Source organism: Schistocerca gregaria, chromosome 3, assembly GCF_023897955.1.
Source record: "Schistocerca gregaria isolate iqSchGreg1 chromosome 3, iqSchGreg1.2, whole genome shotgun sequence".
NCBI lineage: Eukaryota > Metazoa > Arthropoda > Insecta > Orthoptera > Acrididae > Schistocerca > Schistocerca gregaria.
Window position 1 is genome coordinate 281,752,058 of NC_064922.1, and position 27,302 is coordinate 281,779,359.

At 40.4% G+C, this 27,302-nt stretch overlaps 1 protein-coding gene across 2 annotated transcripts in view; it reads left to right on the forward strand.

Moving 5' to 3' along the window:
- Positions 1-27,302, forward strand: part of LOC126355628 (E3 ubiquitin-protein ligase Ubr3) — a 259,907-nt gene that overhangs the window by 41,090 nt on the left and 191,515 nt on the right. For both annotated transcript variants that reach the window (XM_050005991.1, XM_050005992.1), the window contains exons 5-9: positions 4,443-4,572; positions 10,050-10,183; positions 17,497-17,725; positions 23,790-23,969; positions 24,093-24,319. In XM_050005991.1, the coding sequence (XP_049861948.1) occupies positions 4,443-4,572; positions 10,050-10,183; positions 17,497-17,725; positions 23,790-23,969; positions 24,093-24,319 (900 nt within the window). The remainder of the gene's footprint in view (positions 1-4,442; positions 4,573-10,049; positions 10,184-17,496; positions 17,726-23,789; positions 23,970-24,092; positions 24,320-27,302) is intronic.

Here is a 27,302-nt window from a genome sequence, read left to right on the forward strand (position 1 = left end):
TCAGTAAGGTGTCATCTTACTATGACAGGAACGATGATTTGAAACAAAACTTCCCATGGACACATGCCATATTGTGAGTGGTTTCTGAGATAGAATACATTTAATGAACTTAGTTATTTATTTTCTGTGTTATTCAGTACATTGTCAACCCACCAGGTTAGCAGAGAGCACTAATGCTCTGCTTCCTGGACTCGGATAGGTGCACTGGCCCCAGATCGAATCTGCCCTTCAGATTACTGACGTCGGCCGTTGTGCTGACCAGCCTGGATGTGGTTTTTAGCTAGTTTTTCTCATCCCACTAGGTGAATACCAGGCTGGTCCCCTTCTGCCTCAGTTACACAACTCGCAGACATCTGAAAACATTTGCACTATTCTGTGGATTATACTAGATGCAGTCAGCTGGTTTACACTCATTCCATCCCAGGGGTATGGGGTGCCAGCCAGAAGGGCATCTGGTCACCCCTTAAAAAATAAATCTTGCCATATCCATCCTAACCATGCGAAACTGTGGGACAAGGCACCAGTAAAAGAAAGAAAGAATTCAGTACATTGTCAGGCATACACAAGTAGAACAGTTGTTAAACATTGCAGTATGTGTTTCAGTTGAAAAAGGGGCATTTTTAACAAATCCACTCCTAAGCAGGATCATGCACATCACATTATAGCTATTGTGCAGTTCATGATAAATGGCATAACAATGTAGTCTTCTGCAGCTGATTTCATGATGATTAAAATTTTTCTGGGTTTGTACCATGTTGTATAATTTAATTATAAGCTGCAAAACCTATGTTTCAACTGTATTACTCAGGAAAGACTGATTTCGGTGGAGCCTGAGATATTGTGTAGTGCCATAGATTTACATCTGTAGAGGCAAGTGCTGGAATTCAGCACTTTGGCCACTCACAATACTATTACTGTCGCCTTTCCAACCCAGCATTCTGCATAACTCTTGGTCAAGTTATGTTGTGTGAACTCCCTATTGCTGGCTGTTTCTTGTGTGTATATAAGATAACCTGATCTTATCCCCTTCCTTTCCTGTTAAAACAGATATCCATATAGTCTTTCTTACTTCATATAAATGTTGTGACAATTCCTTAACAAACACTATAGCTGGTATTTTTTCACTATCTGTCTCCAGTGTGACTTTCTATTATGATTCTGTCAAGTTCAGTATTGGCATGGCATTAAAATGTAATTTTCCTGTTTCGGTTATTACACTGATATTTATCTCATCCAGAGTTGCCTGTGATTTAATATTGCTCCTGTTGGATCCCACAGCTGAATTTGTTTATTCCCTTTCTTCTTCCTCCTCCTCCTCCTCCTCCTTCTCCTTCTTCTTGAAATAAAGAGGTCTATTATTCCCCACTGGCTGAGAAATTATTGCTAGCTGTTACAGTCAGTTTTGGCATTTTGCCATGTAAAAGCTATTGGAGTGCCCTCCAGGGATTATCATTGTCGCATGTGAACCACATGGACCGAATTTAGCCTTTTCTTGAGTGGCCATTCTGACGTTTAACCAATCTACGAAACACATGCTGTAACAATATTATGAAAAGGAAAGTTGTTATTCACCATGTAGCAGAGATGCTAAGTTAACTGAGCATCTCCGCTATATGGTGAGTAACAACTTTCCTTTTCATAATGTTGTTACATTCCATCCCAGATTTTCCATTGTTTAAACACATGCTATTTTATACAGTACCCCTGTACCCCTGTACCCTTGTGGTCATTGTGGGAAATTTATTGGGTGTATAACAGGGTCAGTTTTGTCAAAGATATTAGCATAGTGTGTAAAATCCTTTTGACATTTCCTTGTTCTTTCTCTGTCTGTGATGTGGTGAAGACAGGTTACGTAGACTCTTGTGCTCTTTTATGTACAGAACCATAATTATAACCCTGACATTTCTGTGAATGTACATTTATTTATTTAAATAAAATAGAAAGAAACTTCCACATGGGAAAAATATATTAAAAACAAAGATTCCAAGACTTACCAAGCGGGAAAACGCCGGCAGACAGGCACAAGAACAAAACACACAAACACACACACAGAATTACTAGCTTTCGCAACCGATGGTTGCTTCTTCAGGAAGGAGAGGGAAAGACGAAAGGATGTGGGTTTTAAGGGAGAGGGTAAGGAGTCATTCCAATCCCGGGAGCGGAAAGACTTCCCTTAGGGGGAAAAAAAGGGACAGGTGTACACTCGCGCGCACACACACACACGCACATGCGAATGGATGTGTGTGCGTGTATGTGTGTGCGCGAGTGTACACCTGTCCTTTTTTTCCCCCTAAGGGAAGTCTTTCCGCTCCCGGGATTGGAATGACTCCTTACCCTCTCCCTTAAAACCCACACCCTTTCGTCTTTCCCTCTCCTTCCTGAAGAAGCAACCATCGGTTGTGAAAGCTAGTAATTCTGTTTGTGTGTTTTGTTCTTGTGCTTGTCTGCAGGCGTTTTCCCGCTTGGTAAGTCTTGGAATCTTTGTTTTTAATACATTTATTTATTTATTTATTTATTTATTTATTTATGTCTGCTTGTGTCTGTGTGTGTATGGATGGATATGCGTGTGTGTGTATGTGTGTGCGCATGAGTATATACCTATCCTTTTTTCCCCCTAAGGTAAGTCTTTCCGCTCCCGGGATTGGAATGACTCCTTACCCTCTCCCTTAAAACCCACATCCTTTCATCTTTCCTTTTCCTTCCCTCTTCCCTGACGAAGCAGCCACCGGTTGCGAAAGCTCAAATTCTGTGTGTGTGTTTGTGTGTGGTTTTTTTAGTATTATTATTATTATTATTATTATTAAATTCATTGTGCCTATCTACTGGCGCTTTCCCGCTTGGTAAGTCTTGGAATCTTTGTTTTTAAGATATTTTTCCCATGTGGAAGTTTCTTTCTATTTTATTTACATCTTATTTATTTATTTATTTACTCCATAACAATAATAGTGAACAGGGTAATTACTTCTAGAAAATCTCCCAAATTTCTCCAGAAGTAATTATAGAACACTTTGTCTCAGTTCATACGTAATTCAAGGTCACTACGTGTCTTGTTACTCTAGTGTCAGCCATTGAAGTGTATTAATGAAAAACAGACAAAGTATTTTCTAAAATTTTCCTCTAAACTTACAATCTTATAGGACTCTTAAAACCAGCTGGTGTGGACTTTTCTAAGAGTGAATTCCAAGAAGCCACAAATCAGGAAATGATTGCATTTAGTGTGGAACTTAATGCATTTCTGAAGATGATTGTGGAGATGAGATGTGGTAGGCTGTGAAAATTTCTTGACTTTAGATTACTAGTGTATTTGGCAGACTATTCAGCTTCTGTACTGCTAGGAAAAATTAGTGCAAAGCATCCAGCATGCCTTACAAGATGAGATTGTCTTTTTCAGCAGCGTAATAGACCATGTGGGAATAAAAACAAGGAAAAATGAAGTGTCAAATAAAGCAACTAAAAGGATCAAATTGTGTAATAAAGTGTGCTGTAGCCCTACACACACTATGGTATTGCTGTTGAGAAGATATGATATGTCGCATTGAGAATATATGTATTTGTAGGTCACAGGCAACAAGCTGCAATGTTTCCATAGCCACGGTGTACTTTTCAGCAAAGAGATATGTTGAAGAAACTCTTGCAGTGTGTTAACTGTAAGTTGGCCACTAGACTCCCTAGACATGAATCTGTAGAAGTCAAAATACTTTGGCTAATAGTCATTTTGTTTTGATTGCAGCCAATTTTAAATGTGTCATCAAGTAAGGTTATTTTTGTTTCAGTTACAAACAACGTTTAAATAATCTTTACCTCCATGTGTGACTTCTAGTTTTGCAGAAGCACGAAGCACATGGTAAGGTGCGTGCACCGTGGGAGGCAGGCAGGGCTTGTTACCCCTGCATGGCTCCTCACTCTGTGGGTGTCTCTGTAGCTTCCTCCAACTATCCACAATCCCATCTGGTATCTGGGTAACTTATAGTTAACACACTGTAGCAGACTTTTTGCAAGGGGTGCCTTGTCACAAGTGAGATATCTCTCTGGAGATAGGCATTGTTTGTGACATACCACTCTTATTTGATCATAAAAATACGGAAAAATAGTTAATTTAGTATATTTTGAGGAGTTATTTTAAATACTTGAAACTGACAAATTTAGGATGTTGTAATTAGATGAAATGACAATGAGACTTTTACTTCCATGGCAGTCACTATAATATGAAGAAATTTGTTAATGTTACAGAGTGTGTGTAGTGTGTGTGTGTGTGTGTGTGTGTGTGTGTGTGTGTGTGTGTGTGTGTGTGTGTGGGGGGGGGGGGGGGGGAGACGGAAAATCACATATAATGTGTGTGGTTGGCAGGATATTCAGTACTGTCATTTTGCGTCAGTTTGAGTCAGATGTTAAAACAGTTATTTCTAGTCCTCTTTTTATGTTTTTTTTTTTTTTTTTTCCAGATATATAAGCACCTTACCGAATGCTTTTCAGAGGATTCTGAATACTATAGCTATATGTTAGAGAGCCAGCGTGTTTATCATGAAGCTTTGAAGTCTCTTCCTAATCCAGAACCACCCGAAGAATACAAAGGTATGGAAACACTGTTTTGGTTCTTGTTTATGTTACCTATCGTTAGTCTTTAATATGACCCTAAGTAATTGAACTATGTTATAAGACTTTGCAGGTGCTGTTTTGTGTTTTAAAAATTCTGTTGTCTGTAAAATGTTGTTCATTATATTCTTCCTTACTTAAAAAAAAGGGAAAGTGTCATTCTTTACTCAAATAAAGCTGACAAATACCACACATTCCACATCTAATCTATGAATTTTCTTTATCTGATGACATATCCACTTTCTTCCGAGGCCATATATAAAGCTATAATTTTATTTCTATTTTTTATGCTAGTAAGTTATGGTCAGAATTTTCTTTTAATTGAAGAGGGAAGCTCAAAACAAAAATATTAAAGGTTTAATTATTATAGAAAGTATTGATCCTGACAGAAACATCATAGAGTTATATGTACAAGGGATTTGAAATTGCCTCTTCTGTAGAACTCTGAAGGAACTGTTATATTGTTCTGTTTGAATACAATACTTGTACTGACTTGCCACCTGTGCTCCTGGTATTCAAGCAGCTGCTTCTGTTTTTCTAGAAATGTTTTTTTTTTTTCATCTATATTTCTTACAGTCATGCATGCTTTGCAATTTTCCACTCTGGCAATTTCATTGCGCGCGCAAGCAAGCAAGCAAGCAAACCAACCTCATGCACACGACTGCTGTCTCCGGCAGCTCAGACTGGAATGTATGCACGCATTCATTTGCACAAGCAAGCACAACTCTTACACATACGACCACCATCTCCATCGGGTCGGACCAGAATGCCAGCTGCCCGAAATGGCAGTCATATGTGAGTGAGGTTTGTTTGCATGTGTGAATGAATGTGTGTGTGTTTCCTTTTCTTATAAAGGTTTTGGCCAAAAGCTAATTCGTGTCTGTCGTTGCACTTGTTTGAAACTTACATGTCATCTTTACAGTGAGTAGCAATCTATCTTTTCCTTATACTGTCGATACTCCAACATGAAGTTTCCATTGTTTACTTCATTTTTACATTTTTATGCCTATATCAGCCAAATTAATATCTTGTGTTTCCAAGGATTTTTGCTGGGCCTTTCATTTTGTGTAGCTTTTCACCTGCTCGTTTCACTGTTTCATCTCTCTAAGCTACCTATTCATCTACATTGTATTCTTTTTGCCTGTTTCTGTTTGTCATTGCCTAATGTTTCCTTACAAATTGTTTACACTCTCCAGTTGTATCAATTTATTCAGTTCTCATCTACTTATGTTTACATGATTGAAGACTTACGTAGGGGTTCTGTGGCACAGTTATCACTAATGTTGACAGCAAACAGTTTATCCTATCTATTATTACTGGTGAATATGTCTAGAATTTCTTTCGCAGTGAAACACACATGCCATTTTCTTCATAGAATAGACCAGTTTTAATATTGACAACAAATAGGATCAAAGCAAAGTTGAAAACGGCAATGTGACAAGACAATGGTTGTAGCACATGACCATTGCAACTGATTTGCTTAAACAAGAAATAGAACTATTACTGAGTGTTCATCACATCATTCACATATACATTATAACCAACACGTTAGTTGGCTTGAGGGTTCAGAAAAGTGACACTAGTAAAAATGTTTCCATTACTGCTGGAAAACTCCATGTTCAAAAGTAAGTCCGGTATTACACTATCAAATTTCTTTGTCAAAGATTTGATCAAAGAGGTGATCAAATATTAATCAAATATATTTGACAAATATCTTTGACATGGCACAAAAAGGGGTATTACACTGTCGTCATATTTTTTGTCAAAGTTCAAGATGGCTGACAAGAACAATAACTCGTTATTAACCACAGCAGTTGCATGTACCACAATTGCACAGTGTACACATGCGGAAGAGAAATGGGGTGGGGGGTGGGGGGCAGGAAAAATGTACCTGGGTGAAGTCGTGGGTTTTATGACATGATAAAAGCATTCAACAAACCTTGTTACATGAGCTTATAGTGGAGGACGTCAATTCATACATCAATTACTTAAGAATGGATGAGCATACATTTCTGTATGTGCTCAGTGAAGTGTATCCTCATATCAAAAAACACAATACTCACTCAAGAACTGCTGTATCTGCAGAAGACAGGCTCACTTTAACACTCTGATTCCTTGCTACAGGAGAGAGTTGAGTTAGGTTAGGTCAGGTTAGGTCAGGTCAGGTCAGGTCAGGTCTCCAATCTTCTTAATCTGTTTTTGTATTCAGGGTGCCTCACATTGTAAAGTGCCTCATCAGCTTCATACATCTCTATTGATTTTGTAGTTGTCAGTACACACCAATTGTATTTACTGACAACGTATAAAAATACACTACCAGAATGCTGCAGCAATGCTAGTGCTCCACGTGATAACATGTCACATTGCAGTGAGCAGAAGACAAGCGACTTCTTTGATCAAATCTACAGTGAGGCCCTAGATTTGATCAAATATTTGACGACATTTGACACAGTTCCCGATAACACCATCAAATTTCTTTGACAAAGATATTGGACAAAGAAATTTGGTAGTGTAATACTGATCTAAACATATTTGCAAAACCGAAGGGAGTAGTGGTGCTGTGTGTGTTAGCACTTCAGTTGTTCTCAGAGGGGTTGATAATATGATCCATGGCAGTAAAAAATTTATAAATGACTTTATCATTACAGCATTTTAATTGGGCTGAAATTAATGCTCAGCTAAGAGCACCATTTGTAATGGCACCATTTGGATTGTATGTGCAAAGTCATGCAAAAAAACATGTTTTGTGGGAGGTTTTTTAAGCATGACACTTCTATTCTTTGACCGTGTAACAATTGGCTCAAACTTTGCACGAAGGTAGATAAATGAAAAAAGTTGAATCAAATGTTTTTTATTCCATTGTTAAATACAACAGTTTAAAGCTGAGCTAAATGTAGCACATAAAATTCGTTTTTGCATGAATTGAATGCACGGAAAAGGTTCAAAGTGAATCACATAAAAAAAGTTCATTCTTACAATAAAATTGAAATTTTGCTTTCAAAAATCTAGCTTCATTCTGATTTTACCTGCAAAAACACACTTTTTGTGATGTTTTTACGTATGCCACTTCTATGTTTCAAAGGTGTGCGTAACAGTACAAATTTTGTAAGAAGGTAGACAAACATATGTAATTAATGGTCATCCTGTTTTGTGAAAGCTTTATCCTTTGCCATGATATAATGGTCAAAAGCTGAACATAAAAACATTTCCAAACTTCAGCTCTGTCTATGAGAGTTAATAACTGTTTCCTTCTGCATGTGTACCTTAAAATTAAAGTGCATGAGAGAGTACAACTTTATGACGAGTATATTGTAGACGTGCATACTTAGGATATTTGACAGATAAATTTATATTTTGTGACTTATCTTTCCCTGCCAAGACGGTTGTGACTGTAGTCATCCAGGGAGTATAAGAAGTGTAAGCAACAACAAGTGTTCAGCAGATGCCAGTGTAGCTTTGTGAAATAGTATGTGGGTGGGGACTCTTTCATTAATGCAATGCTCTCTTTGAAACAGTCAGTTGAGTTTCATTCATTGCATTTATTTAGCCTCTTTTATATAGCCCACCAAATTGCTGTACATTGTTTTCATGTAGAACTCTCCATTCCAGTTAACAAGACAATGGGATAGCCCTTAAGTTTGTATTTCTCAGTAATTACTTTGTTGTTGTGAAACATATGTGAAAACTTAAAATTACAATGCTTTATATATATCTAGAAAAGGCATATGACCAGGTTCCTAGGAGGAAGTTATTGTCTGTTGTATGAGATTATGGAATAGGATGCAAACTTTTGCAAGCAATTAAAGGTCTTTACATACATTGTCAGGCAGCAGTTAGAGTTGACGGTAAATTGAGTTCACGGTTCAGAGTAGTTTCAGGGGTAAGACAAGGCTGCAACCTGTCTCCACTGTTGTTCATATTATTTATGGATCATATGTTGAAAACAATAGATGGGCTGGGTGAGATTAAGATATGTGAACACACAATAAGCAGTCTCGCATATGCGTATGACTTAGTTTTGATGGCAGATTCGATTGAAAGTTTGCAAAGAAATATTTCAGAGCTAGATCAGAAATGTAAGGACTATGGTATGAAGATTAGCATCTCCAAAACGAAAGTAATGTCAGTGGGAAAGAGATATAAACGGATTGAGTGCCAAATAGGAGGAACAAAGTTGGAACAGGTGGACGGTTTCAAGTGCTTAGGATGCATATTCTCACAGGATGGCAACATAGTGAAGGAACTGGAAGCGAGGTGTAGCAAAGCTAATGCAGTGAGCGCTCAGCTACGATCTACTCTCTTCTGCTAGAAGGAAGTCAGTACCAAAACTAAGTTATGTGTGCACCGTCCAATCTTTCGACCAACTTTGTTGTATGGGAGTGAAAGCTGGGTTGGATTCAGGTTACCTTTTCAATAAGGTTGAAGTTACGGATATGAAAGTAGCTAGGATGATTGCAGGTACTAGTAGATAGGGACAATGGCAGGAGGGTGTCCACAATGAGGAAATCAATGAAAAACTGGGAATGAACTCTATAGATGTAGCCGTCAGGGTGAACAGGCTTAGATGGTGGGGTCATGTTACACGCATGGGAGAAGCAGGGTTACCCAAGAGACTCATGGGTTCAGCAGTAGAGGGTAGGAGGAGTCGGGGTAGAGCAAGGAGAAGGTACCTGGATTCGGTTAAGAATGATTTTGAAGTAATAGGCTTAACATCAGAAGAGAGACCAATGTTAGCACTGAATAGGGGATCATGGAGGAATTTTATAAGGGGGACTCTGCTCCAGACTGAATGCTGAAAGGCATAATCAGTCTTAAATGATGGTGATGAAGGTGGTGATGATGATGATGATGATGAAATAAAAAGACTAATTCCAGGAGATGTTAAAAAATGGCTCCTTGTGAATTACCATAACAGAAACTATTTGAGTAGATATGATTGACTCACAAATAAAATGAAAGAGACTTGTGATTTGGATATTTCAGAATGTTATAAAAAAGAAAACATGAAGAGAAGAAGGAAAAGATAAATAAAATTGTTCTGATTATGATGAAGGAGAAGTTTATGTCTTTTGACTAACTCGTTAGTTGGAGTAATACTTTTGTTCCTTTTCATCATCAGAGAATCAGCCATTCAATTTGGTAACTGTCTGACTTAAATGTTAAATGAAGGAACTGCCTTCAAAGTTTTGGGTGTTCGATATTGAACACCTATTATAATTTATTTATGTTTCTTATCCCTGCCACAGTTATATTTTTTTATCCAGACAGTTCCCCACTCTTGGAGATGTTGAATCTGTCAGTGACCTCTCTACTTTTTTAATTTTGAAATAATATATTTAACTCTTTTACTTGTACTTGCAAGAACAATTTATAACTGTCTATTGTAATCACACAGTGTTGTTTCATAAGTTGCTGATTCCATAATAAAGATATTATACTGCATTTCTTTTTTTCAGACTGCCCATCGCTGCAAGAGCAACTAATACATCGTACCTTTCTTGAAGAACTTGTGTTTTGGACAGTTAAGTTCGAATTCCCCCAGAAAGTTGTTTGCCTCCTTCTCAACATGTTACCTGACCCAGATTACAAGGTACTTTTTGATGTACTTACTACTCTGCACTTTATACACGCTTAAAATTTTTATAAATATGTAGCATATATGCCTTATGTGTCAGCATCAACGTTGAATTGAGTGGGGGATGGAGGGGGGGGAGGGAGGCAGGTGCAAGACACAACAAAAAGATAGCATAGACTACTGAGGGGGCACACACACACACACACACACACACACACACACACACACACACACACACACACCTACTGTCTCAGAGTGCTAGAGGACGACTGTGATTGTGTTGGCAGAGTCTCTTCTCCACCCCAGTATGAATTCCTACCTTTATTGCTCCCAGTAAGCATACCCTTTCAGCTCCCAAATGCAAACTGATTTTTTGTCCTGCCTTCTTCCCACTTTTAACACAATTTTATACTTTGGTAGCACCTCTTTACACCTCTACTGCCCATTCAGTGACCACCTCCTCTCTTATTGCTTCTTCAGTACTCTGGTTAAGTATATCTTTAGCGCGCGCGCCCACACACACACACACACACACACACACACACACACACACACACACACACACACACCTACTGTCTCAAGTGTGCTAGAGGACGACTGTGATTGTGTCAAAGATGCTAGTATTGTTGGCAGAGTGTGCTTGGTGGGGACAGGATAAAGCTATTAGGTGCAGTGTCAGGAAGCTAGGGTTGGGGGGGGGGGGGGGGAGGACTTTGAGGTGTGTTGGTGGGATAGACATGCTTACTACTGGAGTGGCAGCAGGCAAGGGGAGATGGGAGACAGGAACTAACCAACTTTTAGACCAGGGGTTATGGGAACAAAGGTAGTGTTGTAGGAAGAGTTCCGATCTGCCCAATTTAGAAATGCTGATGTCTGTAGGAAGAATATAGATGGCACAGGTTGTGAAACCATTTTTAAGGTGCAGCACATTGTGTTGAGTGGCATGTACAGCAGTTGGGTGGTCCATCTGTCTCTTGCCCATGGTTTGGCATGGGCCATTCCTGTGGACAGATAAGCTTGTTAATTGTTATGCCCATGTGGAAAGTGCCACAGTGGTGCAGCTTAGTTGGTAGATCACATGGCTGATTTCACAGGTGATCCTGCCTTTGAGGCAGTAGGAAATGCTTGTGACAGCACTAGAGTAGGTAGTAGTGGGGGAATGTATGGGATGGGGCTGACATCTAAGTCTATTGCAGGGATACAAGCCACGAGGCAAGCTGTTGGGAGCAGGAGTGATGTAGGTACAGACAAGGATACTGCGTGGGTTTGGTGACCCGCGAAGTACCACTATGGGAGTGGTGGGCAGGATATCCTGATTTCAGGTCATTATGACGGGTAGCCTAAACCCTACTGGAGAATGTGGCTGTTGCTCCAGTCCTGGGTGGTACAAAGTCTTGAGGGGGAATGCTAGTTTGTAGCCAGACAGTGGGTATTGGGGAGGATGGGAGAGGTGCTAGGTGAATGGAGAGACAAATCCCAGGAGATCTGTTTCTGGACAAGAGAGGGAGGATAATTTCCATTTGTGAAGGCCGGTGTGAGACCCTTGGCATATTTCTAGAGGGACTACCTGCCATTACAGACGTGACAACTGTCGGTGGCCATGCTGTATGGAAGGGCTTCTTGGTATGGAATGGGTAACAGCTATTAAAATGGAGGTATTATTGTAGACATCTGTGAGATGGAGGTCAACATCAATGAAGGTGGCCTGTTGGTTTGAGGAGGACCAGGTGACTGAATAGAGAAATAGAGGAGACAGTGTTGAGGTTCTGGAGGAATGTGGGCAGGGCACTCTGGTCCTCAGTCTAGATCACGAAGATGTCATCAGTGAACCACAACCAAGTGAGGAGTTCAGAATTCGGGGTGCTTCGGAAGGTTCCTGTAGATGGCTCATAAAAATGTTGGCATAGGATGCTGCCATGTGGGTGTCCATTGCTGTACCACAGATTTGTTTGTAGGTGATTCCTCCAAAGGAGAAGTAATTGAGGGTGAGGATATAATTGACCGTGATGACCAGAAATGAGGGTAGTAGGTTTGGAGTCAGTCTGGCATTGTGGAATATAGTGTTAAGTAATGTCAAGGCCATTGGCACTGGGATTGTTAGCATAGAGGGAGGTGGCATTGGTAATGACGAGCACTGGGTGATAAAGGAATAGGAATTGTGGAGAGTTGGTAGAGGAAATGGTTAGTGTCTTTTATATAGTAGGGTAGGTTACAAGTCATAGGTGAAGGAATTGGCCCAGAAGAGCAGAGATTGTCTCCCCTTAACCTCTCTGCTGCCCAAACTCCTACATTCTTCCCAAAGTTCATCAATCCAACCACCCATGACAGCTGCCATCATTCTTTAGTATCCTGTTCTTTGTGATGCGTGCTACAAGAAGAAAGATGTGTTCAGATAATTAAGAACAGTAGAACTTTATTACTGACGCAGAGAATACACTCTACCATATGTTCTGAATAGCAGCTGTACAGTTTCTGAATGAACGCAACTGAAAGAGCACCCTGATTTGATGAGACTCTCTACTACTCAATAACAATTCTCGAAAGTACAGTTGAGTATGTAATCAGTCACAGTAATGAAACTCTGCTGAAGACAAAGGTTGTAGCTGACTGCAGTGGCCGAGCGCTTCTAGGCGCTTCAGTCCGGAACTACGTGACTACTACGTTCACAGGTTCGAATTCTGCCTAGGGCATGGATGGGCGTGACATCCTTAGGTTAGTTAGGTTTAAGTAGTTCTAAGACTGATGACCTCAGACGTTAAGTCCCATAGTGCTCAGAGACATTTGAACAGAGGTTGTATCTGTTGTTATCAACATCATGGTTCCGACTGGCATGCGCGGCACTCTAATTGCCCTTGCTGAATGTCAGTGTCGAGCTCAGACTGGAACTGGAATTCACAGACCCACTGACAAGTTGCTGAACTGTGCCTTATAAAGTCACTCAGTGGAGGAATACTAGGAAGTCGGGCTTGTATCAATTGTCCGTGGAGGTGGCTAACACCAGCAACAGGGGTACTGTGATGCCCCAAGATATCGAAGGGGCTGTCGCAGGCTGGGTGAGCTGCGGTTGAGTTGGTGGCACGTAAACAGGGGAGCAGCCCACGGCTCCCTGCTGTGTGGGTGGTGAGTGGATCATAAGGTGCCAGCCATGGAAGACCACATCCCTCTTTCCAATGGAGGACATGGCTGCTATATAGTTCGCAGCTGCATCATAGGCAATAGCAGAGGGAGAAGCACTTTCCATATCAATAAGGCCCATCCATACAGCAGGCCTCTCATGTACGTCACATCTGTAGTGACAATTGCCTCCTCTCCAAATATGCCAGGGGTCTCACGGAGGTCTTCACAGGCCGAAATTGCCCTCCCAACCCTGTCCCAAAACAGATCTCCCATGCCTGTCTCTCCATTCACCTACCATCTCCCACATACCCACTGTCTGACCACAAAAGAGCACTCCTCTCATGACTCAGCACCACCCAGTAATGAAGGAACAGAATCATATTCTCTGCCAGGAATTAGACTTACTGTAATCATGTCTTGAAATGAGGAATATCCTACCCACTATCCTGCCCACCTGTCCCACAGATGTCTTCTGCCACCTTGCAAATCTGCATAGTATCGTTGTCCATCCCCACTCCACCCCTGCTCTCAATTTCTTCTCTCATGGTTCATACCCTGCAATAGACCTAGACACAAGATCTATCCCAAACATCCTCCCATAACCAGCTAATCCTGTCCTCTCACAGACATCTTCTACCCCATCAGAGGCTGGGCCTCCTGTGAAAGCAGCCACGTGATCTATGAACTAAGCTGCAAGTAATGTGCCACTTTCTATGTGGCTATGACAATTAACAAGCAATATGTACGCATGAATTGCAACCACCAAACTGTAGTCAATAGAGAGCTGTACAATCAAGTTGCTGAAGTGAACATGCCACCCAACTTGATGTGCTTCACTTTAATGACTTTCACAGTCTGTGTCGCCTGGATTTTTCCTACAAACATCAACTTTCCTGAATTGGGCAGGTACATTATATTCTCTGTTCCCCTAACCCTATGGTCTAAACCTGCCATGCACCTACCCCTGTCCCTGCTCCCATTCCACTACTATGCACATATGTCCTCCCAACAGACCTACAAGTCCATCATTCCTCTACCTCTCCTTACCATCTGCCCTTCCAACACAGCTTCCCAACATTGTGCCTAACAGCTGTATCCTGTACCCACCACGTCTTTGAATGCACTCTCCACTAGGCAACATTAACAGTTTTCACTACCTATTCCTTGCTGTCACTTGCCTTCACAACTTTGAGCCTCACCAATCATCTCTGATTGCTGCTCTGCCAGACACAGTCACAGTCAGGCTCTAGTGCCCTGAGACAGTGGCTATATACTTGTGAGTTATGCTTGTGTGAATGTGTGTGTATGTGTTCTTTAACATCTTAGCTGTCTTTATCATTGTGACTGTCTGTGACTCAATACCTCCTCTACATGGGGGGGTAGCAATCTATCATTTCCGTATTGTTGTTATTCCATCATGGACTTTCCATTGTTTTAGTCATTGATATGGCACACATAGCATATTACCTTTTAGCAGTCTGTGAAATGCAAAAATTTTACATTTTTAATCATTTAAGACAAGTTACTACTTTTAAATCTTATCAAGCTCTGACAGAATAGTTGTGCAGCTTTTTGTTGTGGACCTTCTTTATATATAAGTACATTAACTGCAAAAAGTCTGGAGTTGTTATTAATATTGCTTGCCAAGTCATTAATATACGTGAAAAGCAAGGGTTGCAACATGCACATGCTTTCACGGGTTACACCTGAAGTTACTTCTACATCTGATGGTGACAAATTGCATCCTCACTTCTCTAAAATCTTCATCCAGTCACAGATTTCTCTTAACCCATTCGCTCATATGTTCATCAATAAACGTTGTTGTGGTACCGAGTCAGATACATTTCGGAAGTCAAGAAATACTACGATCACCTTAATTGCCTTGATCCATAGTTTTAGGATGTCATCTGAGAAAAGTGAGAGTTGTTTTCACATGAATAATGTTTCTTGGAATCCTTGCTGGTTGGCATTGAGGAGATCATTCTGTTAGAGATACCTCATTATGTTTGAGGTCAGACTGTGTTCTAAGATTCTTCAACAGGTGAATGTTAATGAGGTTTGACGTTGCTTTTATGAATAATTTGTGCTACTATTCTTGTAGGTGGATGGTACACGTGCTTTTATCCAATCACTCAGTCAATTTTTTTTTTGTTCATAATGCCTAGGTAATTTATCATTACTATTTGGATACTTTCATTCGTGGGCGAAATTTCTGTGTGTCATACACTGACACTTCATAATTTCCTACTGCTGCTATTATCTGGACTGGACTGTGGTTCATCCAATATAAGACAATGTTGGGTGTAATGTACGCAAGTGGGTAGGAGCCTCTGATGTGTAGTACACAGGTGATCCATTCAGAGGGACCCAATAGTTTTCAACCCTTTGGCACAAATCAAGGAAGTCACAAGCTAGCTTACCACAGAACCTTGGTAATGATTTGTTCAAGCCTTCTCTTTGACCAATAATCAGTTGTGGAGACAATTTTACAGATTGTGAACTTCATTGAAATTCCGTGAGCAACTATGATCTTCTCTGCTAGTCATTGAAATGATCCAAGTGTCCATGTGATAGATACTGTTTATTCAAACAGTGGAAAGTCCAGGTTGGAAGATCAACAATATTATGAAAAGGATAGATTGCTACTCACAGTAGAGGTGACCCATTGAGTTACACACAGATGCAATGAAAAGAATGTGAAATACTAAGGTTTTGGCCAAAGCTTTCTTCAGAAAAGAAAAGATTTCAAGACTTACCAAGCGGGAAAGCGCCGGTAGACAGGCACAATAAAATAACACACACACAAAATTTCTAGCTTTTGCAGCCAATGGTTGCTTCTTCAGGAAAGAGGGAAGGAGAGGGAAAGACGAAAGGATGTGAGTTTTAAGGGAGAGGGTAAGGAGTCATTCCAATCCTGGGAGCGGAAAGACTTACCCTAGGGGGAAAAAAGGACAGGTGTACACTCCCGCGCGTGCGCGCACACACACACACACACACACACACACACACACACACACACACACACACACACACATATATCCATCTGCACATACACAGACACAAGCAGACATATATATATATATTCCCCCTAAGGTAAGTCTTTCCGCTCCTGGGATTGGAATGACTCCTTACTCTCTTCCTTAAAACCCACATCCTTTCGTCTTTCCCTCTCCTTCCCTCTTTCCTGATGAAGCAACCGTTGGTTGCGGAAGCTTGAATTGTGTGTGTGTGTGTGTGTGTGTGTGTGTGTGTGTGTGTGTGTGTGTGTGTGGGCGCGGGCGCGCGCGCGTGTGTCGACCTGCCAGCGCTTTCGATGGGTATGTCACATCATCTTTGTTTTTAGATATCTTTTTCCCACGTGGAATGTTTCCCTCCATTATATATATATATATATATATATATATATATATATATATATATATATATATATATATATATATATATATATATATATATATATATAACTCAGTGTGTCATCTTTATGGTGTGTAGCAATCTATCCTTGTCGTAGTATTGTAGGCATTGTTTGTTGTAACTTTTGCCACGAACTGCAACTGGTTGAACATTATTCTCTAAATGGGTGTGGAACACACTCTTTAATGACCTTTGCAGAAAAATAATGAGAAAGTATTTGTTAAACCATTGGTTGTTATGGTGAATCATAGGCAAAGCAAAAATGGAGTGGATACGTGTAGTATAAATTTAATGTCACCACTGATAATGATTTCACTGTAGTGTTATATTTACCATTGTGTTTGAGTAATTGTTCAATGTATCTGTTAGTGCTTATATGTATAACAACAATGGAAATTCATGGATGGAATAATACACAAAATAAAGGAAAGGTAACCACTTATCTATAGCTGACTGAAGTGTGATCCACAGAAACACTCAAAAGAAAACTGTATTTACTTTAGCTTTCTCTAGCAAAAGTACATACATTCACCTACAAATGATGACACAGACACCCAACTGTATACTATGGGTGCGAGTGTGTACATTGGGTGGCTGTGTGTGTACTTTTGCTAGAGAGCTCAAATGCTAGTATAAATACTGTTTTCTTTTGTGTTTTTCTGTGTGCATCACTCATCAGTCAGCTATAGGTAAGTGGTAACCAATTCTTATAAGTAGCTAGATACTGCCATGTGAAGTCTTTTAGAAGAGTAAGGAACATTTACTTGTGAAAGTAATGTGTTTCCTTTTGTTTGCAGGAAGCTCTGACTGAAGCGTTCGTCCTTCACTATAGTCGAATCTCTATGATGCTGGAACGTTCAGCAGATCCTGATACTTTATCGAACAGAGTTGTTCATGTTAGTGTGCAGTTGTTCTCTAATGAATGCCTAGCATTCCATATGGCAGAAAATCTGAATCTGCTGCATGTCATGGTTATTAGTTTGAAGTACATGATGGCAAAGATACTTATACCAAATACTTTGCATGGTAAGTTAATGAATTTATTTAGTATTGTAAGATGACACTTTTGAATAGAAAATAAGTAATAATCTACTTAGTTCAACATTTTATCAGAAATTTGGATTTGTTGATGTGTACTGTTTTATAAATAATGGTTAAGAGAGGGGGAGGGGTGGAGGTGGAGGCGAGTTGACTAGCTACAGCTAGATGGAATAATAAAGGACTTTCTGAGCAAGATATAATTGAAAAATAAAAGTCCATCTTAAAACATACATAAATATAACTCGTGTGACTGAAAGAAGAGGACATAAGTATGTGTAAGAAAACTGATGAATTGAATTCTGTTGGTGCACTAGAAGAAAATCAGGAGAAAGAACCTCATGAACTAATTTTAACTCTGTTCTAAGTAGTTTTCAGAGGAAGCATTTACCATTGTTTTGTATGATGTCTTTTCTTACCCACCACTTACTAAATGGTAATTATCCCAGTCAATTCTCAGATGATGCCTGGATAGTCTTGATCGTTAAAGCGCTGCTTTAAGGCTGGGGAGATGCGCCAACCCCAGATCGAATCAGCCTGTCATTTTAACGACAATGGTCAGTGTGCTGGCCGGTCTGGATGTGGTTTTTAGTCAGTTTCCTCACATCTCACTTGTAATGTTCTGGGGTTGGTAGGAAAGACCTAACAGTCAATTTGAATACACTTTATTGCAATTGAAGGAAAGACACCTTCTTGGCATACACTTAAGTGTTAAATGTGGAACAAACAGAAAAAAAAACACAACTCTGCGATAGCAAAACAGATAAGGAACCAAGACAATGGACGAAAATACTGACCACAAACTATTCTAAAAAAATACAACATGCTACTTAAAGACTACGGTGAGCGAATACAAGGCTAGGGCCAGCATAAGTACCGGTCAGAGCTGTTCCTAGCGGTTGGTTAACACTGCTGGTCTGACAGTCTAGGAGTGCCTATAAAGCCAGGTCGGCAGATTGTTACATCAGTCATACGAGTTCCGATTGGTGGAACACTGTTACATATTCTCTGGCAAAGTAGTTCGGTGTTTATTTGGAAAGTGTGTTATTGTTTCTGTCCACTGGCGATGTTTCTCTCTGTGCTGCTGAAAGGGGGTTAGAAATCCATCTTGCGTTTATGTTCTGCGGGCCTACTAACAATAAGAGGTCGCTATGACATTTCTCCCTCTACAAAAAAAAGGCACAGCACCACAAACATCCATAGGAGTAGGGACAGTCTGCTTGATGTCCATGGGTTCATGGCAGGCAGGGGTGGGAGGCGGCAACGCAGCACAGGCAGCTGGCAGTGGAGGCAGAGTGGGAAGCAGAGGTTCTGCCACACGGCGGTCAGCGATAGGCACTGGCAACTTCCCTTGGGTGCTGTTCTCCACCAGATGGGGGCAGAGCTGGTTGAATTGCCAGCGGGCGGTGGAACTGTCGGCGCACCGGAGAGATGCCATCGCCCAGCCGCAGAGCTCGGTGATGACGGCAGGTGACCAGCGCATCTGTGGTTGAGAGAAGGTCCTGCCTGACGAGAAAGGAGTATGTCGGCATACAGGCGGGAGGGTGAGAAGCCCCAGGAACTAGGAAAGATAAGGGGGAGTGGAATGGTTGACAGTGAAGTATCTCTGCTGGACTTATACCGGCATTGGGGGCGGCGCAGTACATAGCCAAGAAAAGAAGCATGGCCTCCTCCAGCGGGTGATGGCTCAGCAGCTTATCAAGCTGGGTCTTGAATGTCCGCACAAAATGTTCTGCCCAGCCATTTGATGTAGGGTGAAATGGGGTGGTTTTGACCAGGGGAAATTCCATTGGCAGTAAAGAATTGCTTACCGTATTTACTCGAATCTAAGTCACACTTTCTTTCCGGTTTTCGTAGGCCAAAAATTCGCCTGCAGCTTAGAATCGAGTGCAAAGCAAGCGGAAGTTCTGAAAAATGTTGGTACGTGCCGCCATAACTAACTTCTGCCGTTGAATATATGTAGCGCTACACAGGCATGCTTTGTAGGCACAAAGATAAATACTTGTGCCAAAACCTCTGCGTCAGTAAATAAATTAAAAAAAAAAAGTGGAAGACGAGCTTTTTTTCTCTGCCTCGAGTTTTGACCACTGCATTTTCATACATTATCCAACGAAGTAAATACAAATTCCGTATTGTTCATCTTCGAATGTAGCAGAATTTCAGTGTGCTACGAAAATCCGACTGGCAAGACTGGGATGTTTGTCAAAATGGCCAACTCTACGTTCTGAATTTTTTCCTACCTGTGAGAAGAGATGGTTGCTAATAGGAACCTGATGAAATTTGAATCACATACTGTATTCTCTGCACCATAAGAATAATACGAATATAAACATTTTGCCATGTATTCTTTCGTGTTTGTTGCTATCTCATTTAAATCCTGTCTGACTAATAAACTACGAAACTAGAGTGAGACAACAGCAAACGCGGAAGAATATACGTATTGTGTGATGTTTATATTCGTATTATTCTTATGCGTAATAGTGATACAGTCAGAAATGAAGCACGACAACTGACTAGATTTTTAAATCTAAGATGACTAATTTCTGTGCAGAATTTGATGTAATAAAGAAGCGGCCGCAAAGATTTTCAAATGGAGAAAAATTTGCGCCTAAACCTCGTTCAGAACATGTTCTATCATACACAGTCTATTATTTGGTTCTTGTTGATCATTATGAATGAAAGTAGCAGTGTAAGTAGCAACAAATAGCAGTCTCTTGCCATTGTTTCGCTAATGAGACGATTCCTCTTTTTTATAGGTATGCGGCAGTAGCGCGCACAAAAGCAAGCCATGCCGCGATCCGCGGCAGGCCGTAAACACGCACTAACAGAATGCGACAAACAATGCATGACGCAGTGCAGTAATGCATTTTCAGCTTAAGAGTGACGCAAACACCTATAAAAAAGAAAACGGCACTTATCAGATCAAAGCAACATAAGCAATCAACTCAAACCAGACGAAGCACGTGAAAAAGGGAGGGTACGCGTATAAATTCGGATGGAGCGCCTGAAGCATAGCAATGGCTACGTGGTAAAGCTTAACTGCTAAGCTTACGGCTCGAACCAAACTGCTGTAGCTATATCGTCATTATTCATTCGACCTAAATTGTGTCTCATATTACAATGGACCAACTTTGTTTCGATTTGGAGGTGCGGCCTAAAACTTTTCTCTCCCCTTGAATTTAGAGTCTCAAATTTCAGGTGCAGCTTAGACTCGGGAAATTTTTTTTTCCTTTATTTCGAGTCTCATTTTTCAGGTGCGGCTTAGAGTCGAGTGCGGCTTAGATTCGAGTAAATACGGTAAACTCAATCAAAGTAAACTGTGGACCATTATCCATAATAATCGTTTTGGGGAGTCCTTCGACTTCAAAGAGGCGCCATAGAATTTTGATAGTCTCAGCAGAAATGGTGTTCATCATGTGGGAGGCGTAATGGTATCCCAAGCTGGGGCAAGTCGGTATGAGTCACTGGAAACCATGAAATGGCTCTGCAAAATCCAAATGCAGATGTTCCCATGCAGCAGCTGCATCTGGCCACTGGTGTGGGGGTGCTGCCCAACATGTTTGGCACATGGTGCAGGCTGACATGAGGGAGGAAATGTCTTTATCCATACTGCACCAATAAAGATGTCAGCGGACCAGCTGTTTGGAGAGGACTATGCCCCAATGGCCAGTGTGGAGAAGGTAGGGGGGATGGCAGCGCAACACATGTGATATGACCATCTGGGGAGCATCAGAATCACTATGCAAAAGTAGAACACCACATTGGAAAAAGAGACTGTGCTGATGATCCCAAACGTGCTGGACCTCTGCATTGTGGACGCTATGACGGTTGTTTGGCTGACCCACAGCGATTTGGTGGTTAAGAGCTTGCAGTGTCTGATCCTGGACAGTGGCCCGCCGGACCGCATCTGTTTGTTCCACATTTCCACTTTATCAACAACAACCAGCATTGTCAGTCATATGACCTGCTTTTAGGCTGTGACTATTGTGAATTGTTTCCAGATGGGAACTGATCTGTCATCATATGATACCAGTTTGCAGGAGGCGGGGACTTATACTGGGGAATCCAAAAGAGCATACATTTGGAGGTTTACCAAGCAAAGTGTAGTTCTTGTGTCCGCTTGGAAAGGGGTGACTGTGTTCACAATTTTGAAGTTTATAATTAACTTGTGAAAGAAATGATCACATCGGGAACTGTTATCGGAGATTTATGCACTATTCCTTGATGCATGCAAGGAGCTGTTTCTGATTGTCATGCTGGCTTCTGGCAGACTGTTTGGAGGTGCCCATCTTTTCCAAAAATGGGTGAAATGCACACAGTAATCCAGACAAACCACACACGCGTGTGCTGTGAAGCAGTCTAGGCATGATGTAAGACCCTATTGCCCATGGTGGCAGGGATTGACTGGCTGTTCAGAGGCCATTGATGCATCTGAAGTGATGAATCACGATTACACCATCTGGGAAGTAGTTTACAGGCATTTCACAATTCTGGGGCACAATGCTGTGTTTGGACTGCATGCTACTCGTAGTCAATCCTTTCAAAAGTGTGTGCCATTATCAGAATAGTTTGCGATGACGGTTTGTCTAGCTTAAGGGCTGGCATGCGTATTTCTCGGTTGGGGGCCAGTTGGACCACTACATCTAGAATTAGAGCGTGTGTTTGTGGTTTTGCATTCTGGTTTCACACAAATGAAACCGCAGTGGTGACTCATCCCCTGTAAATCAGTCACGCAAAAGCAATAAGACTAACCAAGTAGCTTGTGGTATTGATGAAACTTGAGTTATGATATGAGCACATGGAATTGTTGCGAATAATAGATCAAAAGTAACATTCACAATTACTTTAAAGTAAGGGCAACTGGATTTGAGAGAGGAACCGACTTGTATAAGGAAAAAATCTCTGGCATTAGATCGGAAGAGCGATTGTTGGAGAGCATCATTAGTGACCTGACAGATGCAAAGTCTGCTTTAGCTGCTGTAAATTAGTGTTCCAATGCCTAAGCATCATCAAAAGGCAGAGATGCAACTCTATGACTCTCGACCTGTTAAGTGACTGCTGCCTATATTGGGTGGGTACTTGGTATCTACAATAGATCCTCCAAAAGCTGAATTTCTTTGTGGAGCAACTCATTTTGCCTGCTGCTGCTGCTGCTGCTGAAAGTGATCTCGCAACTGCTGTTGCGATTGCTCCTGCAGTAGCAGCTGTTGCTGTGCCAATAGTTTCAGTGTCTTAGCATCCCTGGCACACTACTAATGTACAGAAGGCGACAACAACAAGGAAAACATTCAATGAAGACTGCTCTACAAACAAACAAGTCCAGAAAGTAATCAGCAAGAGAAACCAAGACATAGTAAAACGGAAACCAAGGAACAGTGGTGCTTTATGGCTAGTGACGTGATTGCAAGACGAATACACTAGTGAGAGCGTAACAGTGGTACGGCGAGCTTTTTAGTGCTGCATCAAGCACTTATTGGCTGTTGAGATGGCTGTGGCATTGCAGTACAGCGCAGGCAGTGCTGCACCATGACAGTGCTAGTAGCTGTAGCAGTTCCACCTATCAGCTGAGATCAATATTCATGCCGTCTGCTGAACTTTGAGTCGCCGGGCTTGGATACCAGAGGAGGAGCCGAGCTGTTTCATAAAATTAAGATGTTCATGGTCACTGTGAGACATACCTGTTATCTATTAAACTAAAAGACAGTGGGGGCTCCCCATTCTCTGTCTCAGAGAAAGACATTTTTAGACAACCAGTTAATAAAATTCTTGAGAAGTAACCAATGTTGCTCTGATTGAACATAGTTACAGCCTGGTTCAAAGTTCAGCCCTCAAAAGTGAAATAATTTTGTTGAGAATGAAGTTGGATGGAGTAGTAAATATTTATGAGTGAGGCACTTAGAGCAGTTATGGAAAAGAAAGTGTATAGTATCACATGTGCAGGTGTGTTATATTGTATATATATTATTACTGCCATGTTATCTTCATTCCCAGGTACCATCTCAGAAGCAAATTAAAAATGATTGTAATATGATTTAATGTTTTTATTTACCAGATCCAAGCAAGAATTCTCACTTTGTTGTGGACTGTGGCCGCCATGTAATGAAGGAACACTGCTACTGGCCACTTGTTTCGGATCTGAATAATGTTCTTTCACACCGCCCAGTCGCTATTAAGTTTATGAGTGATGACAACTTATTAGAAATGTGGTTTGGTTTTCTTTCCATGTTTCAAGGTAATTATTTATGTTCTGTATTTACAGTATGGTGTGGCATATACTAATGACTACTAATGATGTAAATTATTTGCTTCACCAGTTTCAAATTTTCTTTGTTCTATTTTACTATTATTTTTTCAGGCATGAATGTAAACCAGCGAGAACTTACTCAACATGTTGAATTTGAGCCCAATACTTACTACGCAGCATTCTCAGCCGAACTAGAAGCTAGTGCATACCCCATGTGGGCTTTAGCATGTCATCTTGTTGACTGTTCTACTGTGGAACTGACAAGAAATGTACTATCAATATGCCGGAATGCTCTTCAAGAGTGGCTGGATGCTGTTGGCTTTACTAGTCCAAAATCGGTGGGTTTTTAAAACACTTAAAATTAGTTACATATGCCACATAAAAAAAAAAAAACCACTTTCAGGATCAGATGTGGAATCTGGCCAAAAGGTATTGGCATGAATTGCAGATTAAAACTGAAGGAATTTCAGAAAGATAGGAAATTAAGATGATGAGACTAGAATAAGTTGTAAGAACGAGAGGTTTTTAAGAGTTTTAAAGGGAACGTTAGGCAACAGTTGACTGAAGTAGAAGTGAGGAACACAATAGAAGATGAATTGGATAGTCCTGAGAGAAGATGTAGTGAAGGCAGCAGAGAATCAAATCAGCTAAAAGATAAAGCCAAAAAGACGAAGTCCAGTAGAAATACTTGGATGAAGAATGAGATACTGAATCAACAGAGGAAAGGCGGAAATATCGTAATGCAGCAAATGAAGCAGGCAAAAGGAAATTAAGGTGTCTGGAAAATGAAAAACGAGATTGATAGGAAGTGCAAACTGGCAAAAGCAGGAATGATTAGATGAGAATGGAATACTGTAGAAGCATACAAGATTATGGGAAAGATAGAGACAGGGAAGTTAGAGAGACCTTTTAGAGGGAAAAGAAACAAATGTATGAATGTTAAGAGCTCAAATGGCAAATACAGAGCAAAGAAGGGAAGGCTGTAAGGTGTAAGGGATATATACTTAGCATGTATAAGGGAAATAAACTTGCAGACATATTAGAGAAGGAGAGTAGGAAGTGAATAAAGATGAAATGAGAGGTATGATATTACGAAAATAATTTAACAGAGCTTTGCACGCCTGAAGTTGGAACAAGACTTCTGTAATAGACAAAATACCGTCGGAATTATTGAGATTCTTGGGATAATCCAGTGTGGCAAAATTATTCCATCAGTGTGCAAGGTATATTAGACAGGACAAAAACCATCAGACTTAATGGAGAATTTAAAAATCCCAAAGAAGGCAGGTGATGACAGGTGTGAATATTACAGAGCCATCAGTTTAAAACGTTATGGCTGCAAAATATTGACACGAATTACTTAAAGACATACTGGCCCTACAACATATCTTAGAAGATGGAACGAAGAAAGGCAAATCTATATTTATAACATTTTTAGATTTAAAGAAACCTATGACAGTGTTGAATAAAATTCAACCCTTTGAAATTCTGAAAGTGACAGGGGTAGAATATAGGGAGAGAAAAGTCATCTGCATTTTGTACAGAAAACACACTGGAGTTGTAAGAGTCAAGGGAAAGGAAAGGGAGACAGTGGTTGAGAAATGAATGAGAAGGGCTGTGGGATCACCTCAATGCTATTCAACCAATACATTACACAAACAGTAAAAGAAACCAAGGAGAAATGTGAAAAGGTATTTAAAAGTTCAGGGGGAAGAAATAAAAACTTTGAGGTTTTCTGATGACATTGCAATTCCATAAGAGATGGCTAGTGAGTTGCAGTGAAATGGAATGGATAGTGACTTGAAAAGAGATTGTAAAATGAATATCAACAATAGTAAAACACAGATAATGGAGTGTAGTCAATTTAAATCAGCAAGGGAATTTGATTAAGAAATAGGACACTAAAAGTAGGCAATGAGTTTTGCTGTATGGGCAGCGACATAACTGATGATGGCTATAGTCAAAAGGATATAAAATTCAGACCTGCAGCAGCAAGAAAAGTGTTTCTGAGAAAGGGAGATTTGTTGACATGAAATAGGAAGTATTTTCCCAACATACTTCTATGGAGTATAGCCTTGTACAGATGTTAATGTGGCTCCTTAAGCAATTCAGGCAAGGAGACAATACAAGCCTTTGAAATGTGGTACTTCAGAAGAATGTCAGAAATTGGTGGGTTGGTTGAATCTGTTGTGTCAAATTAGTCCCTAAGTGTGTGCGTACGGTAACCAATGTTAACTGGAAGTTTATAGACATCAGACTAAGTGTGTAATGTCAGTGTTCTAATATTTTCTGATCTTACTTGAATTAGTTGTCACCAAAATAATGATATTTTTAACATAATTGAATGGAAGTGGTGCTCTATTTATATCTGTTTCTTAAGTTATTTTCTGCTATTGTTTGTTCATTGCTTCATCACTTGAGTTTAAGTGCAGCTATTTTGAATCTTGGACTATGGTACTACACGTACATTATTGAGAACTGGCATGTATATAACTTTGTATATCTTCAAACAGTTTTAACTGTTTTGAGAAACATGCTATCTATATTTTACATTGCAGCTTTTCACGCTACTACTGCGTCCCTTGCAGTTTATAAAAATAGAAAAGCAAAAAAGAAAATGTAGTATGTATAAATGTAAATAGCATTAATCATTCGTGAAATACATCCATCCACGTTTATGGTAGGGGGGACACTTTTCTATTTTACTTGTCAAGGCAAAACTGTTTTACACTAGTGAAGAAAGTGTACTTAACATCATGGAATTCATACTTGATGCAATTTATTGCTTACGTATCATATATTAGTGCCCAACATTATACGGATAGACAGAAATGATGGTAAAGTTAGTGTGTGCACAGTCAAGATAGGTGACTGTTAAGAATCAACCCTCACCACACCACACCACACCACTTCCATTTTCTCCGAACCCACTTCATCAAAGATTGATACCCACACCTATCAGGCAGCAGAGTCAGGAGGTAACCATGGATTTATCTCTATCATATCAGTTTTCTGTCCTTTTTCTGTGCCTGTTTATTGCTAAGTGCCCTTTCTATTTGCTGAATAATGATGTGTCCTTAATTAAATATTACTTCTCATTCATTGACACTGATGATGATATGAGAAACTTGACTGGCACTGCAGCATAAGTAGCGTATTGTGCAATTTCTGTCTGTGGGAAACAAACCAAATACTTACATGTTCAGTTTCAGAATTATTTTTGTTCCAGATTATCTCAATAATGGGAGCTAGATATCACTTTTTTGGGGGGAGGGGGGGGGGGGGGGTACCAACAGCAGTTGAAATATGAGAGTGGATTGC